General features: G+C 39.6%; 1 protein-coding gene across 1 annotated transcript in view; it reads left to right on the forward strand.

Annotated features, from left to right (window-relative positions):
* SYT1 (synaptotagmin 1) overlaps positions 1–16,329 on the forward strand; it is a 535,754-nt gene extending 519,425 nt beyond the window's left edge. The window contains exons 11-13 of the mRNA XM_029205603.1: positions 8,518–8,651; positions 13,236–15,513; positions 15,606–16,329. Coding sequence (XP_029061436.1) covers positions 8,518–8,651; positions 13,236–13,442 — 341 coding nt within the window. The 3' untranslated portion in view covers positions 13,443–15,513; positions 15,606–16,329. The remainder of the gene's footprint in view (positions 1–8,517; positions 8,652–13,235; positions 15,514–15,605) is intronic.
* Positions 16,330–17,527: the final 1,198 nt, after the last annotated feature.

A 17,527-nucleotide genomic window follows, 5' to 3' on the forward strand; every position in this document is an offset into this window, starting at 1 on the left:
AGAAAATAAAGAAGTATCAGTAATGGTCAGAGAGAAAAAGAGGGGACCAAGGGAGAGTTTAGTGGGAAGAGAGCTATCTTAGTCTGGAGATACATAGATAGATAGACAGGTAGGGCTCTGCTATAACAGAATACCACAGACTGGGTGGCGTAAATAACAAACATTTATTTCTCTCAGTTCTGGAGGCTGAAAGTCAGAGATCAGGGTAACAGCATGGTTGGGTTATTAGGGAAGGCTCTCTTCCTCGTTTACAACTCTCCTCATTGTATCTTCACATGGCAGAGAGAAAGATCATCTCTCTTATGTCTCTTCTTATAAGACTCCACCCTCTTTTGATTGCCATACCCAACCTCCCCATTTCCATCCCTTCCATAGACAAAGCCATCAAATCAACCAAGCCTTTGTACAGCAAGGTGGAAGGTGGAGAAGTCTGGAAAAGCAAGAAAATAGGGGCATATATGTGTCATCACTCTTCTTACTCCCTGACCAAAAGAGGATGGCGGATTCAGTGCATCCAGGGCAGATCAGATGGAGATGAGTGGGATGGGATGCAATGCCTAAAGGACTATGTGTAGGTGGTAGCTAGAGCTAAATATTGGAGCATCAGGGCCAGATCAGACTACTAGGAATTGGTTGTGGGAAGAAATCCTTCAGAAAGAAAACTCCTACCACTTAATGTGAAAAATATATGTGAGGGCTTCCCTGGTGGCGCAGTGGTTGAGAGTCCGCCTGCCGATGCAGGGCACATGGGTTCGTGCCCCGGTCTGGGGTCTGGGAAGATCCCACATGCCGTGGAGCGGCTGGGCCCGTGAGCCATGGCTGCTGAGACTTGCGTGTCCGGAGCCTGTGCTCCGCAACGGAGAGGCCACAACAGTGAGAGGCCCACGTACCACAAAAATAAATAAATAAAATATATATATACGTGTGTGTGTGTGTGTGTGTGTGTGTGTGTGTGTGTGTGTGAGAGAGAGGTCTTACACTCAAAATTAATGCCTGAATAGGGACCAAATGAAAGAAAAAGATTGGCACCAGACCATAGTCTGTCCACCCCATGAATTATATTCAGAAGAGGCTGCCCAACTGGCAGAAAATGGCCCTTTCACCTTCAGAATTGCTCATAAGCTGGAGCTGACCAAGTAATCACCTAACCAGTCAAAGGTAGTCTACATCCTCATCCCTGAATATGGCCACTGAGACCAAAGTATTCATTTGGCCATCAACCTAGGATCCTCTGCACTCCTTTCACATGGCAAAGTCAGTGCTCCCTAGCCTCCACTGCCCAGGAGGTGAGGTGTAATAAGTGACTTAGCAAATCATCTCACTGTAGCTTTAACACAATGATTTCCTATCCCTCGCTCTGGATTGGAAAGAGTGGAAAAAAAGAAAGGAGGAGTTCTAAGGCTAGGTGGAAGCAGAAGGAAGAAACCAGACTATAAATTTTTTTCATGATAGAAAGGAATTAACAGAAAAAGGGAGGAGGTATAGATACTACCTCTCTCCAGCAACCGATAGGCATTACTATATTCCCAACAACAACAATAAATCTCAAAGCTGAGGGCCTCCTTTTCTGTTTCCTCATTTTGAGCAGCATCAGGAAAGCAGATACTACATACATAATATGCCCAAGTATATCCACATTAGCTGGCCTCAATATCTGGAAAGAAATCTCCATAAATCATAGTTTTGGCTCACACTACCCTAGAGCCTCAGTAATAAGAGTCCACTTAGAACTCTCCAGATTAACTTTTCAGCTCTGTGTAATCTGATGTCTTGACTTCAGGAACAAGAGGAAACTATACAGGATGCTGAGTTAGTTTCCCACCTCACACCTCAAGACAACTTATACAGGTAGAAATGAAAGAAACACTTCCCTTCTCTTTCATACCATACATGATTAAATTCTTCATTAATGAACCAGTTGCTTAGCATGGGTTTGCTTCTTTCCAGAAGTAAATCTGACATTTGGGGCAGTTTGGCTTATTCCTGCAGCCAATGGAATGACTTCCTCCCATTTGCTAATGGTGGGCACCAGTTCTGCAACGTGAGTTGGGGGAGAGTTTGACACATAGATGCTGACTTAGATCTCAGCCCTTTCATGACACAATAATAAACATTGATCATTAATAACAATATGTTCCAGGCACATTTTGAAGCACCTTCCCTGTAGAAACTCAATTTAATCTTTGCAACTCTCTGAGCAAGATGTTATCATTCTCACCACTTTAAGGTGAAGGAACTGTGGCACACAGAGCTTAAATAACTTGCCCAAACCACACAGCTAGCAGTACAGCTGAGGTTCAAGTTAATCTGGCTCCAGAGTCTATACTTATAAACACTATACTAAATTATTTCTTCAACGTATCACAAAGAGCAGTAGGTTCAGAGTCACAGGACCTTGGTTTGAGTTCTTGGGAAAAAAAATTAGCCTTTCCAAGCCCCAGTTCCCACACTGGAATTGTTGTAACGATTAAAGGAGATGATATAATTTATATATATATATATATATATATATATATATATATATATACCTAACACATATGTATATGATCTTAAAGTACTCTACAAACATAGAGGAACATTATTATATTAAACCTTGTAATGGATCTGACTGTAAAAATTATTCTCAGCTAAGGTTTCATCCATTTTGACTAATCTTACCACGGATCCTGAAACATCTGTACGTAACTCTTATCTTCTGATTGCACGCTCTGTGTCAACTTTTTTGAATTAAAAAATACTTTTTTGAAGGATTTTGTTTTGAGGAACAATGTAATAATTTTTAGAAGATTGGAAAAAAATACCAATTTTTTCCCAAAAGATTGTTTTTCTAGACCTATTTAAACTTGACTTTCATCATCAAACCTTGCTAGATAAACAATAGAATTATCTCTTCAGCTTTGGTTGTTGTATTAGTTTTCTGCTGCTGCCATGCTAAACAATCAAAAACTTAATTTTTAAAACAATACATGTTTATTATCTTATAATTCTATAGAAGTCTTACACAGGTGTCACTGGGCTAAAATCAAGGTGTCGGAAGGGCCGCGTTCCTTCCTGGAGGATCCAGGCGAGAATCCATTGCCTTTTCCAACTTTTAGAGGCCAACTGCATTCTGTGGCAGTGTAGCCATCTTAAAAGCCAGTAGTGTAGCTTGTCTCTTACCCTTCTTCTATTGTCACATCTCTTTCTGACCACAGTCAGGAAAGGTTCTCTGTTTTTAAGGACCCATGTGATTAGATTTTGCCCTCTTAGGTAATCCCCTCATCTCAAGATCCTTAACCTTAATTACATTTGCGAAGTCCCTTTTGCTATATAAGGTAACATATTCACAAATTCCGAGGGTTAAGATGTGGACATCTTTTGAGAGAGCTGTTTTTCTGCCTCCCATAATTGTGAACGTTAGGGACAAAAAAAAAATGTTGTATATTAAAGAGGCTTGTCAACATATAAAAGTTTGAGAGTGACTTCATTACAGTGTCCTAAAATACCACCAAGTCATAACAGCTATTATGACAGAAAGGAGATGAAGTCCAGTTAGGCTGACTTCAGACAAAAAAGAGCCGACAAATGGTGAGTGAAGGTAGCAGTGCCACAGTGACAACAAAACCAAATGATAGACCTAAAAATCATCCAAAATGAGGCAATGAATCTGCACTCTTTGTACCTGTAGCTTATTACTGGGAATAAAGAACCTTCTTTCTGGTGCCAGTCCATCATTTTCCAGAATTGAAAAGTTAAACTCATGTACTATTAGAGACTAGATGGACATCGGAAAAGAGCCCTTCCTTTCTACCACAGATTGAAAAACAAAAAGACGCTAACCTTTTTTAAGATAAATTAAACAAATAAAAGAAGCAAACTGTCCCAAGTTTTGCACCTGTTTCAGTGGCAACAGGGATTATCTAAATGGTGTTGAAGAAGGGTTGTCAGTATTTAGATGATGAAAGGTTCCATGAGTGCTTGTTTTGGGGACAGAATAAAGCAGTGCAGCCAAAGAGGTACGGAGTCCCTGAGGACAGAAGCCCAACTTTGTAGCTTGCATATTTCCCCATGCTATTTACATGTTTACAAAAACCTAACAGATGTTTGAATGCCATGCATGGTGTCCAGCAGTTGTACTCAGGAAAAGCAACAACATTAGGGAGTCTCATTACAGCCTATTTATCATTTCCATAAAATTATGTCTTATTACGCAATGATCAGGATTTCTAAGCCACTAAGAAACTCTGAATTGACAAGGATTTGCTTTGTGGAACAGCCCCTAAAACAGAACAAATTTAATTATACAGGGTCTTACTCTGCAGGAGAGGCAATCCTTACTATAAAAAACGTGTGTGTACTTAAAGCATGATGGGTATCTCATAGTTAGGTGGGTATGTTTCCATTTAGAAGACTCAGCCATAGTTAGGGAGACAGGAGCCAGGTCTAGATCCCCAAAGAAGTTACTAATGAACTAATCAAGGGATTAGGGCCATCTCCAAAGGGACCAGAATTCAGCACAAGACTCAACCAGAGGACACTTAGGAAATCAAGCCAATCAAAGAGTAGATGAAAATGGAGAAGACTGGAGAAAATGGAGACACAGTGTAAGACTCTGGATGGCTGAACCAAGAAGATGCTCAAATGTGACCACCTTGGGTACATAACCTATCAGGCTTAGACAGTCAAGACTTATCCAGGCACAAAAGTTGAAAAAGAGTAAGACATCTGACAACCTGTGGAGTGGGAGAAAATATTTGCAAACCATATATTGGATAAGGGGTTAATATCCAAAATATATAAGAAACTCACACATCTCAACAGCAAAAAATAAAAATAAAAATTTAAAAATCCATTAAAAATGGGCAGAAGTTATGAATGATATTTTTACAGAGAAGATACATAAATGGCCAACAGGTACATGAAAAGATGTTCCAATATCACTAATAATCAGGGAAATACAAATCAAAGCCATAATGAGATATCACCTCAAACCTACTAGAATGGCTATTATCAACAAGACAAGAGATAACAAGTGCTTGCAAGATGTGGAGAACAGGGAACCCTCGTGCACTGTTGGTGGGAACATAAATTGGTGCAGCCAGTATGGAAAACAGTATGGAGGTTCCTCAAAAAAATTAAAAGTAGAGATACCATATAATCCAGCAGTTCCACTCCTGGGTATGCATCAGAAGTAAATGAAATCACTATCTCAAAAAGATTTCTGCATTCCCATGTGTCCGTTGCAGCATTATTCACAATTGGCAAGACATGGAAACAACCTAAGTTCATCAACAGATAAATGGATAATGGAAGTGTGGTATATATAAAATAGATTATTATTCAGCCACCAAAAAAGAAGGAAATCTGCCATTTTTGACATCATGGATGGACCTTGAGGGTGTTATACTAAGTGAAATAAGTCAGACAGAGAAAGACAAATACTGCATTATCTCTCTTATATGTGGACGTAGAATCTATCCAAACTCATAGAAAAAGAGCGTAGAATAGTGGTTGCCAGGGGCTGAGGAGTGAGGGAAATGAGGAGACATTGATCAAGGGACACAAACTTCTAGTTATAAGATGAATAAGCTCTGGGGATCTAATGTACAGCATGGTGACAATGCTGTGTTGTATACTCGAAAGTTGCTAAAAGGGTAGAGCTTAAATGTTCTCACTGTACACACAAAAATACTATAATTATGTGAGGTGATCAGTGTGTTAACTAACCTTGTGGTGGTCATTACTTCACATGTATATGTATATCAACTCATCACACTGTACGTTTTAAATTTACACAGTTACACGTCAATTATATCTCAATAAATATGGGGAGGAAAAGGAAAGAATAAGCTCTAAGTTACTGTCAGTCTTGGTTATGATTAAGACAGGAATTTTGCCTGTAAAGTAAGTTGCTTTGGTACCTGTATCAGGATGGATCTGCAAAAGCAAAGACTAACTCTGCCCATTCATAGCAGCCCCATACCTGCTCCTTTTCCAGCCCCCTGTCCCCTCTTGTAAGTATCATGAAATTATAGAATATCTCTGAATCATGGTCAGAAGTGGCAGATTCTGCTTTTGAAAGTGGGAGGCCAGCAGGGTTACCTCTCTGACCTCACTGCCTACCTCTCCCCACCTTGCCTTCTTGTTCCGTAGACACACAGAAGGACAAGCACCTTAGGGCTTTGCAAGTGCTGCTCCTTCTGACTGGTTCAAGCTTCCACCACATCTACCAATGACTCACTCCTTCCTGTAATTCGGTTTTTAGCTCAAACCTGGCCTCCTCAGTGAGAACCTTGTTGATCAGTTTTTCTAAATTACCTTGTTCTCCCCCAGGCATTGATCACATCACATCAGAGTTCATGTTGAAATCTGAAATTATCTTGTTGGGTTTTTAATTTGCTTGCTCACATGGCAGATGCACAAGGAAATTTCTTGTCATATACTGTGTTAAATGAATAAACAGTCACCGTGCTTCTCTTGCAAAACCCTGTGCCTTAGTTAAGTTGATGAAGTTTCAACACATGAACACAGGAGCCATAAACATTGATTTGTGAGTATTTAGTATTTGGGTATTTTGTCAGTGCCAAGGAGCAACTGGAGACTTGACCATCTTTGTAAAAGTGCAGGGGGCAGGGATGGAGGACCCAGAGAGCTTCATAAGCAGACAAGGTCTCTGAACCAAAAATCAGAGTTGCCTGTGAACAGCAAGATGGATTATCAGTAAAAAGGGCCTTTTTTCCCCTTCATTTGCAATTATTTACAGTGCATTTTTTTAACTGATCAACTATGTAGTTGATAGGCTTGGTTTCTCATCACTTGGTCTGGCTTTTAAAGACATTCTTCATTTTGATGAAAATCTTCATTACGAGCCCCTTGACTGGATGTAACATTAAAAACAAAAACCCCAAACAACACATATTCAAGTAATGTGGGCTTTGGGGCAGTGGGAAGAAGACAGGACTAAGAATAAGGAGACCCAGATTATGAGGCCAGCCCTAAACAAGTTCCTCTGATTCAGTCAACAAAAATTGTATACTGCCAGGTACTGTTTAGTAAATTCAGTTAGTGAATATGACAGACAAAGTTTCTGTCCTTCAGGAGTTATGTTCTACTAGGGGATAGGAAGAAGGAGATAAAAACCACCTTTGCTGGTCTGCAGTTTTATCTTCTAAAAGTACAATATGTGGGCATTAAACTAGATTATCTGTAAAGTTTCTCCCAGCTCTACACATTCTGAAAGAAAGGAAAGTAATTTTGGAAGGCTTGGCAGTGGTTATTTTAGGGGAGTAAAATCATGGATGATTTAAAATTTCTTCCTCTTTTTGTTTATCATTGCTTCCTGATATTTTTTCTATAATAAACATGTATTACATATCCGATGGAAAAATGTTGAAGAAAACAGTAGATTTTACTATCAAACCTGGGTACTGGTTCTTAATAACCTGAAGGGAGGTCATTCATCTGTTAGTAATGAGAATCGTCTTTCCCCTCCAGTGACTTACTTATTACTTTACCTAATGAGGCTTTGAGGAAACTGCTAAGGGATCTTTCTGCTCCTTTTCTCATTACCTCTGTGTGTGCTACCAGCTTATTCTCTTTTCCCTGAATCCTTGAAGCTCTTCTCTACCTAGAAATGTTCTGGCACAGATCCTGGTTATCTCTCTTTCTCTCTGTCTCATACACACACACACACACACACACATGCACACACACACACACACACTCAGACATGTGGCCTCTTGTCACCCTTCAATATGCACATCTTACTTTAAATGTTACCTCTGCAGAAAGGCCTTACCTGAGTGATCTAAGTATAAGAATTCCATTCTTCCCTTAGACTCACCATACCTCTGGGAGTCTCTATCATACATCTCTCTGCCCTTTCCTTCCAGAGCACTCTTCTCAACTTAGAATTTCATATGTATTTCTTTTCTTTACAAGCTTATTGTCTATTTCCCCCACAAGTCTGAAGTTCCATCCTGAAAACAGGGATGGTCTGATTTGTTCACAGCTATACTCCTAGGACTTAACTAATACTGTTTGAGCAAATGAATAAATGAAAGAATGAAATGCCTCCTTTGTCCTCTCTCTGTCAAGAGTTTTAATTCCCATGCAGTGGTATCCTGAAGCCAGTTCTTTGCCAGCTCACAAGAGCCAATTGTTAAATTTTCAGGAATTTAGTGAGCCAATTGTTAAACTGTTAGCTTGAAATCAGCCATGCTGAGAGTATTTATACCATGGACATTAGCAAATGCTACATGTCAAGACTTTTTTTCCCCAAAAAGCTGGTTTACCAGCACACCAATCCTCTCATCTCCTAAATCCAACCATAAATATTGAGATATCATGGCAAAAAAACATGGCCCATAGGTTACTTAAAATCTTTCAATAAAAAAAACGCTTGAAATTAAAAAAAAAAACTAACTACATGCTACACAATTATTTTCCTGTCAGGAATACTTGGACTTTTTATAAGCTAAGTTATAATATAAAAATATGTGTCTCTGATTTCCTAAAGGTTTTGTTTCTGTTTTTCAGACCCTTATGTGAAGATTCATCTGATGCAGAATGGCAAGAGGCTGAAGAAGAAAAAGACAACGATTAAAAAGAACACCCTTAACCCCTACTACAATGAGTCATTCAGCTTTGAAGTACCCTTCGAGCAAATCCAGGTAATGTCAAACGTATTTTTTCTTCCCATTCAATTTCATTTCTTCAGATCACATAAATTAAACACACAGATCTTGTGAATTATCAGTGCATATGCCTCCATTAGAACTGCTATTCTCATTCCATGCACATTTAATGCTCAAAGTACATCAAGAGGAAAATGATAAAATATACAGCACAGGATGTGCTGATTCATCAGCCAAAAACAGCTGTCATTCTGTTGAGCAGAAATAAAGTAGGAAAAAGAACATCGACAGAACCGCTCTACTAATTCAAAAAGTACATCCACAAAGGTTAAAAGGTCAAGAGAAAATAAGCTTTCACTCTTTACTCCCAGGCCACAATATGTAATTCTCATTATCACCTCTTTGTAGCAAAAAAAAAAAAAAAAAGTAGTGATAAAGGAAATATTTTGGTTGATGCTAAATATGCAGCATCTTTAATCTTTCACTATTAAAAAATAATTAGCAGTAGAGAAATTAGGCTAAGTTGTATTTTTCATTGTTTAAATTCAGCTTCCTGTTTCTGAGTTGGAATGGTTATTTTTGTAAAGACAGAACCTTAATTTGCTAGATAATATTTGTTATGATAGGAATTATCCTATTAAAAGACCTTGTGGTTAACGTGTTCAAAATAGGATGCTACATGTAGACACAGTGATAGCATATGATCTTATTATTTAGTCATTCTTAAATATTTTTAGGTTTTGTTATGTCATATTCATAGTTAGGCTCTTGGATCCAAAGTTCGCATCCATTAATTATAGGCTATTCTTGCTAATCTTTCTTCTTTTTTTTAATATTTATTTATTTATTTACGGCTGTGTTGGGTCTTCGTTGCTGTGCGTGGGCTTTCTCCAGTTGCCGAGAGCGGAGGCTACTCTTCCTTGCAGTGCTCGGGCTTCTCATTGCAGTGGCTTCTCTTTTTGCGGAGCACGGGCTTCAGTAGTTGTGGCTCGCGGACTTAGTTGCCCCGCGGCACGTGGGAACTTCCCGAACCAGGGCTCAAAACCGTGTCCCCTGCATTGGCAGGCGGATTTCCATTGGCAGGCAGATTCCCAACCACTGCGCTACCAGGGAAACCCTATTCTTGCTAATCTTTAATGGGTATCAGAGAGTCAAATTTCTTAAAGCAACACTATTTTTACACTTTATAAAAAAATTGATGTGGGTCTATCTTTTCAGTCCTATAGAAGTTTGCTCATAACTTGAAGGAGAGATGAAGGGTAGGCATCAAAACTACAGCATGGAACCTTCTAATGGTCCAGAATAACAAAATGCAGCAAATATTCTTCGTTTGCATATTTTTATTTTTAACCTAGTCTTAAAATACAGTACCTTAGGAATGAATCACACCTTTATTCCATGAAGAAAGCTAATATAATAGCTGCATTTACTGTATATTTATTTTGTACCTAGGCCCAAGGTAAGCACTTTACCTGCAAAATCTCATTGAATCCTTACAATAACCTTATAAGCAAGGTACCATTATTACCCCAATTTTATATACATATAAGAGAACTGAGGCTTAGAATTGTCTCATATATAAAATAGGAATAATAACAGAATCCATGTCAAAGTGAGACCATGCATGTAAAAGCATTTGAAACGGTGCTAAGCACACACAAATGCTCAGTAAATGGTTCCCATCATTCTTACTCACGATGCTATTGTTGTCTTTTATTCAAATTAACATTTTATGTATTAGAAAATGGATCTAACAATAAGATTAAAACAATATGTAAATCAGCACTTTCCAATAGAACTCTGCAAGGATGGAAATGTCATCGGTATTGTCCAATAGGGTAGCCACCAGCCATAGGTAGGTCATGAGCACCTCAGCCACTAGTATAAACAAGGAACTTTAATTTTAATTTATTTAAATTTAAACAGCTACATGTGGCTAGTAGCTACTGTATAATATAAGGCAGTTTTTTAAATCATCAGTAATCCTGCCATCCTCACATTAGTTCATGGTTTTTATATAACCTTTCTTATATACATTTTCACATGGCAGCCGATTGTACATACTTATTTACTTTCAATAGCTGTTATATAAGTAAATGACATTGCAGAAGACACTGATTCCCTGTCCCCAGTCACTTGTTTACTAGCCTGAACCAGTGAGCTCACTGCTTTGGACCCACTGACAACCTAAGACATCCAATTTCTCCAACAATTTATTTTGCAATATTTATTCAGTGAACTCTTTTTTGAGTTCTGAGACATTATTCCTATGGAAACTAACACCTCCTGGCATTTTGTGTTTTAATTCCACAAAACAATATGAGGCAGGACATTGAGATGAAAAATCCTATTGTATATCTTCTCCTTTGAGCTACAATTCTATACCTTTAAAAAAAAAATACATGTCCCTTTTCAACTATAAATTCCAGCAAATGCAAATATATTGAAAATGAAGCACATTAAAAACAAGATGTATGCTGGGTTTCTGGGGCAGCCTTTCAGAGAAGATAACATTTTGTCAGGACAGAGAGAACCTCAGCCCAATACAGAGTCCATGAGGCATGGAAATAATGAGCATGCCTTTGACTGCATCCCTTCTTCACCGCTCCTAAAGTCAATTTGTTCTTTTCTTTCTTCTTTTCCCCAATAGGCTGCTATCCTAGTCTTTGCATTTCCCTAGAGAAAATAATTGAGCATTTAACATGCTATAATAGGGGCTTAGGTTTTTTTTGGGGGGGGGCTTAGGTTTTATTTACCCTGAGGTTATACGATTGTCTGTATTTCTATCTGTCTCTATCCATATGAAATACATTGAGAGAAGCAAAATATGCTGATTTCCAAAAGCATACGAAAAGGTTGCAAACCACCCCCCACCAAAAAATGTATAGACTACATATGCAGCTGAAAAAATTAACCCAAGGCCCTTATAAGGATATTTTGTCTTGATTGCTACTAATCAATACATTCCTAGGTGAAAGAATCAAAATTCACTCTAACTATTCACTCCAACCTCCAAAATCCTTGTTACTTTTGTGCGTGACGAGCCTACTGTCCCTGTCCCTCATTCCTTGCAATATGACTGCATCCAGATGAATTCGCTTGGGAAAGGTGCTCAGAACCAAGGTGATTCTGTTCTTGGCTTCGAATGCCATCCAGTGAATAGGTAATTCCCTTGATAATGGAATCAATCCAAGGCTGCACAAGGAAAGATGGAAATTTGTTTCCTTTACTGCCCATGTGTTGCATTTTACATTCTAAATTCCATTTTCAGAAGTGATCATTTTCTCTGATCTGAAGCTGTATGTTGGTGACCTCTCTCAGCACATTCGTCCAATAATGCAGTCCTCAGAGTACAAAGCCCAGTAAAGGGCCACAACTGAGCAGGATCTTCATCTGGCCCTGGCTTCCATCATTACATTTTCTGCTTCTTTTGCCTCTGGCCACCAAATGCTACACATTCTACTTTATTCTACATTTTCCCTTTATCTTTTCCCTTGGTTTCTAGATTGGAGCCATTGCCTATTTTGACTAAGCAAATTCATTACTTAGGAAGAACTAAAACATACTTTTAAAGAGTGTTTCTTTCGTGTCAAAATGGTACGGGTTTGCTTTCACCAGTTCAAAAAAGTAAGGCATTAAATAAACCCTCACAACCTGATGGAATCACTGGAGTAAATCTTGTGTGGCCTAAAGGGTTATTCCAGTTGATGTCACTGCTGGATACACAGTTACTTAATAAATGCTTATTGAGAGAATATATGAATGAGAAAAATTATCTTCAGTTAATTACTACTTTTTTAAGACTTTCACTCTGTTGTCACACTTTAAACTCACAATAATCATGTGATTAGCTGAAATTCTACGTTATTAGTTTTATGTAAAACTATGCTGGCTCTTCCCACCTGAAATAGGATCGCAGTACATGGTTGCTCTGAAAATTGTAACCAAAAAACCAAAAATGATCTGAGTACTAATGCCAGAAATTTTGCTGATGAAACAATGGAAACAACTGGATTTAAAGGTGAATACAGGGGACTTCCCTGGTGGTCCAGTGGTTAAGACTTTGCCTTCCAATGCAGGAGGTGCGGGTTCGATCCCTGGTCGGGGAGCTACAATCCCACATGCCTTGCGGCCAAAAAAAACCAAAACAGAAGCAATACTGTAACAAATTCAATAAAGACTTAAAAAAAAAAAAAAATGAATACAAGTTGACATGGGCAGCCGGGCATGGTATTTTATAACATGGACTCCCGAAACCAAACCACTCATTTCTTACGTGACTTCAGGCACGTGATTTAACTTCTCTGAGCTTCAGCATCTTCTCTCTATCATGTCAATGTTAACAGGATCTATTGTAACTGAGTAGTTCACATGAAAGACTTAGAATTGTGCCGAAGTTAACATTTACTGAGTATTTTGAAGATGCCGAAGGAGATGATGATGATGTAATAATGGCAGGGACTGGACTCGGGTTTTCATGTTCAGGTCATTTTCCTCCTTGTCCTGGTGTTTGGAGATTGGGTCTTCTTATTTCCAACTGCTTTGATCGCAAGGAAGCTTGGTAGTAGGGCTTTATCTCTAGAGCTGGATCATTAATGTTTATTTTGTGTCCTCTTTCAGAAAGTGCAAGTGGTGGTAACTGTTTTGGACTATGACAAGATTGGCAAGAACGATGCCATCGGCAAAGTCTTTGTGGGCTACAATAGCACCGGGGCGGAGCTGCGACATTGGTCAGATATGCTGGCCAACCCCAGGCGACCCATTGCCCAATGGCACACCCTACAGGTAGAGGAGGAAGTTGACGCCATGCTGGCCGTCAAGAAGTAAAGGGAAGAAGAAGCTTTTCTGCATTTGCCCACGTAGTGCTCTTTAGCCAGTATCTGTAAATACCTCAGTAATATGGGTCCTTTCATTTTTCCAGCCATGCATTCCTAACACAATTCAGTGGTACTTCAAATCCTGTTTTAATTTGCACAGATTTAAACGTAGAGAGCCCCTAAGCCCTTCGTCATACCACTGCTCTCCAAATCTACTCTTCTTTTAAGCAATATGATGTGTAGATAGAGCATGACTGAAATTATTTATTGTATCACACCGTTGTATATACCAGTATGCTAAAGATTTATTTCTAGTTTGTGTATTTGTATGTTGTAAGCGTTTCCTAATCTGTGCATATCTAGATGTTTTTAATAAGATGTTCTATTTTAAACTATGTAAATTGACTGAGACATAGGAGAGCTGATAATATATTATATGGTAAATATAGTATCGTCTGCATTCCAGCAAAAATATCAACTTGTAAGGCACTAGTACAGTGAAACTGACATCTTAAAGGACAACTTAAACCTGAGCTTTCTGTTGAATCATATGAGCACCAAGATACGCTGACACCACATATTTGGTGGATGAATCCAATTTTGTAGAATTTCTTCACAGGCAAATTAGCATGATCTGAGCAGCATCCAGCCTGACCTCCAGAAAGTAGAGCCACAAACCAGAATAGCATCTGTCTGTACGTATCTACAGAGCTCAAGTCATGCTTCACTCTTACATTCGAGGAAGCAACTGAACAGGGGTCAATGATTTCACGTTACTGCATATAGAGTAATGACACGATGGTGTTCCGTGTGTGTGTGTGTGTGTGTGTGTGTGTGTGTACGCGTGCATTTGTTTGGGGATGGGGTGGGTGGGAAAAAAGCTGAGGGGAGAAGAAGTCAGCATTTCTGAAATACTGCCTGACTATTTAAAAAGAAAAAAGTAGCTCTCCGTTAACACCTTTATACAAAATGTGCATCCTGTGAATTCTGTTCCAGATTTCACACCTACTATAACTTCAAAAGGTTTGCACATCAGACTTTGTAACAAAATATTTTATTATACAAAACCAGATTAGAAGGAATGCAGAATATTTTTAACACAGCAATCTGTGCTTATGACACAAAATTACTTTGTGGTAAGCAGACAGTATTGTAATCCCATCAAAAGAGGAAAAAATAAAACAATTAGCCATAGTTCTGAATGCACTTCCATTAAGCCAAAACAGACAGCTAGTGATCTTTTTATATGCTCTTTTTACGTAAATAAGTTTTAATTTGTCCTTTAAAAAAAGGTGAAACAAAACCAAGAACAAGTTCTAGAAAACTGAAGCAACCTCTTATGTATACTAGATGCTTGATTTAGGAGGAGTTTTTAAATGTTTTCAGTGTTGTTATGTAGTAATTGGCACTATTACAAAGCTACTAGTCATTCCATAAGAGTCTTAAAGGACTGCTCTGTGTAACACTGTGACTGCCCTGTGTGCTTAGACACGTAATGTAGTTTCCTCAGTGGATAGCACTCAATCTATTCCGTAGTGATATTGTAACAATACTGCCATTCCCTCCTACTGCACTGCCCAAGGTGTGTGTAGCACAAACCGTTCTCATTACAAAGGACCAATTCAGCACTGAAAAGCTATGCATAGGACAAGAAAGATACAAAGCATGGGGTGGAACACACAGCATTTCGTCAAGCACTGTGCAATATTCCATATTTTTCCCCACTATGTTAGACCACCGCTTTGCCGAAAGGCAGCCCATGATCTCACGCTGCATGTAGCCTTTTATCCCACTCACCTCTGTGACCCTTTTCACTCGCAGGCCACAGAGAGTAGTGATGCTCTGAAGTGAAAGTTTTGTCTCCAAAAATACCAAAACAAAATGAAGGAAAACTAAGCATTAGCCTCACGTTCAGACTTTCAGATATCGCACCATGGCTTTTACAACTGCAAAGAGAATTCAAAAGGGGCTGATGGGAAGCTTCAAACATGGGGTTGGCTGTTTCCTGATAAAACTACAATTCCTGTCTTGTTCTTTCCTCATCAAAGAAGAGGCAAGCCCTTTGGCCTTTCAGCCCAGTCGTAGCAAACTCCTTAGAACTGGGATAGACCTGGAGGACAAAGGGAGAATAACATCTCCCTCTTCCATGGATGGTCCATACTTTTTTCAAAAGGTAGATAATAGAAAATGCACAAGTCACAATGTGAGATTAAATACCAGTTTGAACAGAAGATTCAAATGAGACTCCTTCCAACTTAAAAGATCAGACCCTACCAAAGAGAGGGAGTTGACTGACTTTTAAAAATTCCTTGCATACCAGAAACTGACATTTGATTTCACCATATTTCAGTTTTAAGTTGTTCGCGCTGAAACAAACATTTTGAAACAAGCAGGTTCGAGCTGCCGAATACACATCATTTCCTGCATTAAAGCACGATTAATGCATTCTCTTGCAACACTGCCAGACATGGGATATTGTCACGATAGAATTAGTTGGTACTATGCCACCTGTCAAAAGTCAGTGACCGAACCTGCTTTAAGACCAAGATTCATCTTCCAATAAGCCACATGTACCTTTCTGACAAAGCTGTGTAAAGTATTAGAATCTGATGCTCTAGAAAGATCCTAGTTGCCTTTGTGTATATTTACTGCCTGCTTGAGTGCTTCTCTGTGTGGGTATTCTCTGTATCTTGTAGAAATGTTGGGGTGTTTTCTTCTGCCATATGGCTCGTGGCCCGCGAGTCAACTCCTTAGCTGTATTTTACCTTCATTTTTGATGAGGTAGTTTAAATTTTGTTTCATTTCGTGTAGTGAATTCCACAGGAGTTTTCTGATTGTTGTTAAAAATGACTTAACATATTACACAGATATTCAATAAAAATGTTTTATTTCCTGTTGTTGTTGCTGCCTTTCAACCCTTTTTCTTACCTGACTCTGGTGGGGAGTCCATGGCCTATTGACTTTGGAGCCTGCTGGAAGCAGGGGCACCTAAACAAAAGCTTGCGCTGAATGCCAACCTCTGAGTCATGTCTGTGAAGACAGAATGGCTGGAGGGAAAACAATGCCCAGAGAGCATTTGGCCATTCCTGCCCAGTGTTCCTGGGCATGTCTTTCTCAACATGTGTCTCTCTGTTCCTGTTTGTGATGAGTTCACCAGGCACACTTACAGGCTTCCTGCTTTGCCCAAAATGTGTCCTCCAGGATTTTCATACTCTAGAGTCTGAGTCCCATAAGCCTCTCCAGAATGGAATTAAAAATAAGATATTTTAAAGCCAGTCTTCAAAGGAGAGCATGACACATTAACTTCCCTGCCTACCACAATTACTAGGTAAAACAAGTAAACATCTTTCCCCCACTAAATGCAACATTCATCAGGTACCTGCTGTGTACCGTGTTTTTCCTGGGTGATGGAGATACAACAAATGATGCAATAAGATTCACCTGGTCCCAAAGAGCCCACAGTCTCAGGCAGATATGTAAATGCAGTATCCCAAGATGCTATGAGGTACACCCTGAGTCCCTGAGAGCTTTCACCAGACCAATCCTAGTGGACACGATGGTGTGCGACCCTCACTCCCCTTCAGCACCTAGAAGCTGCTAGAAGCCTTGCCTGCCGACAGCTCACAGCCCTGTCCCTCTGCCCTCTGCTAAGGAGACTGCCTTACCTGAGGTCACGCGTCCTCCCAGGGGGTGCAGCTCACATTCCGTGGCCCACAGTGGACCTCCTGCGCTGTCATGGCCGAGAGGGTTAGTTGACGGTGCTTGTGCAACCGCAGTGCTGTTCGACTTCTCCCTCTGCCCCGTCAGTAGTCCTCACTCCTTCACGGGTGGCGCTCCCAAGGGCGCTCGCCAATAGGACTCCTTCTCAGAATCCATACCCTGGGATCCCTGTCTTTGGGGGAAGAGATAGGAAGAGAAGATTTCTAGAGAATACAATACCAGAGGGAAATCCTAAAGGAACTGGTAGGAGTTATCCAAGTCCATGAGTGGGCAAGATTGTGGCAACATTTATCTCATTTAACAAGGCTTAAGGTTCACTCATGATAAGGTCTCCGATAGCTGCCTATATCTTACTCCCTTCAGCAGCGTTCACTG

This window comes from Monodon monoceros, unplaced genomic scaffold (assembly GCF_005190385.1).
Source record: "Monodon monoceros isolate NGI ecotype Baffin Bay Population unplaced genomic scaffold, NGI_Narwhal_1 Super_Scaffold_6, whole genome shotgun sequence".
Taxonomy (NCBI): Eukaryota; Metazoa; Chordata; class Mammalia; order Artiodactyla; family Monodontidae; genus Monodon; species Monodon monoceros.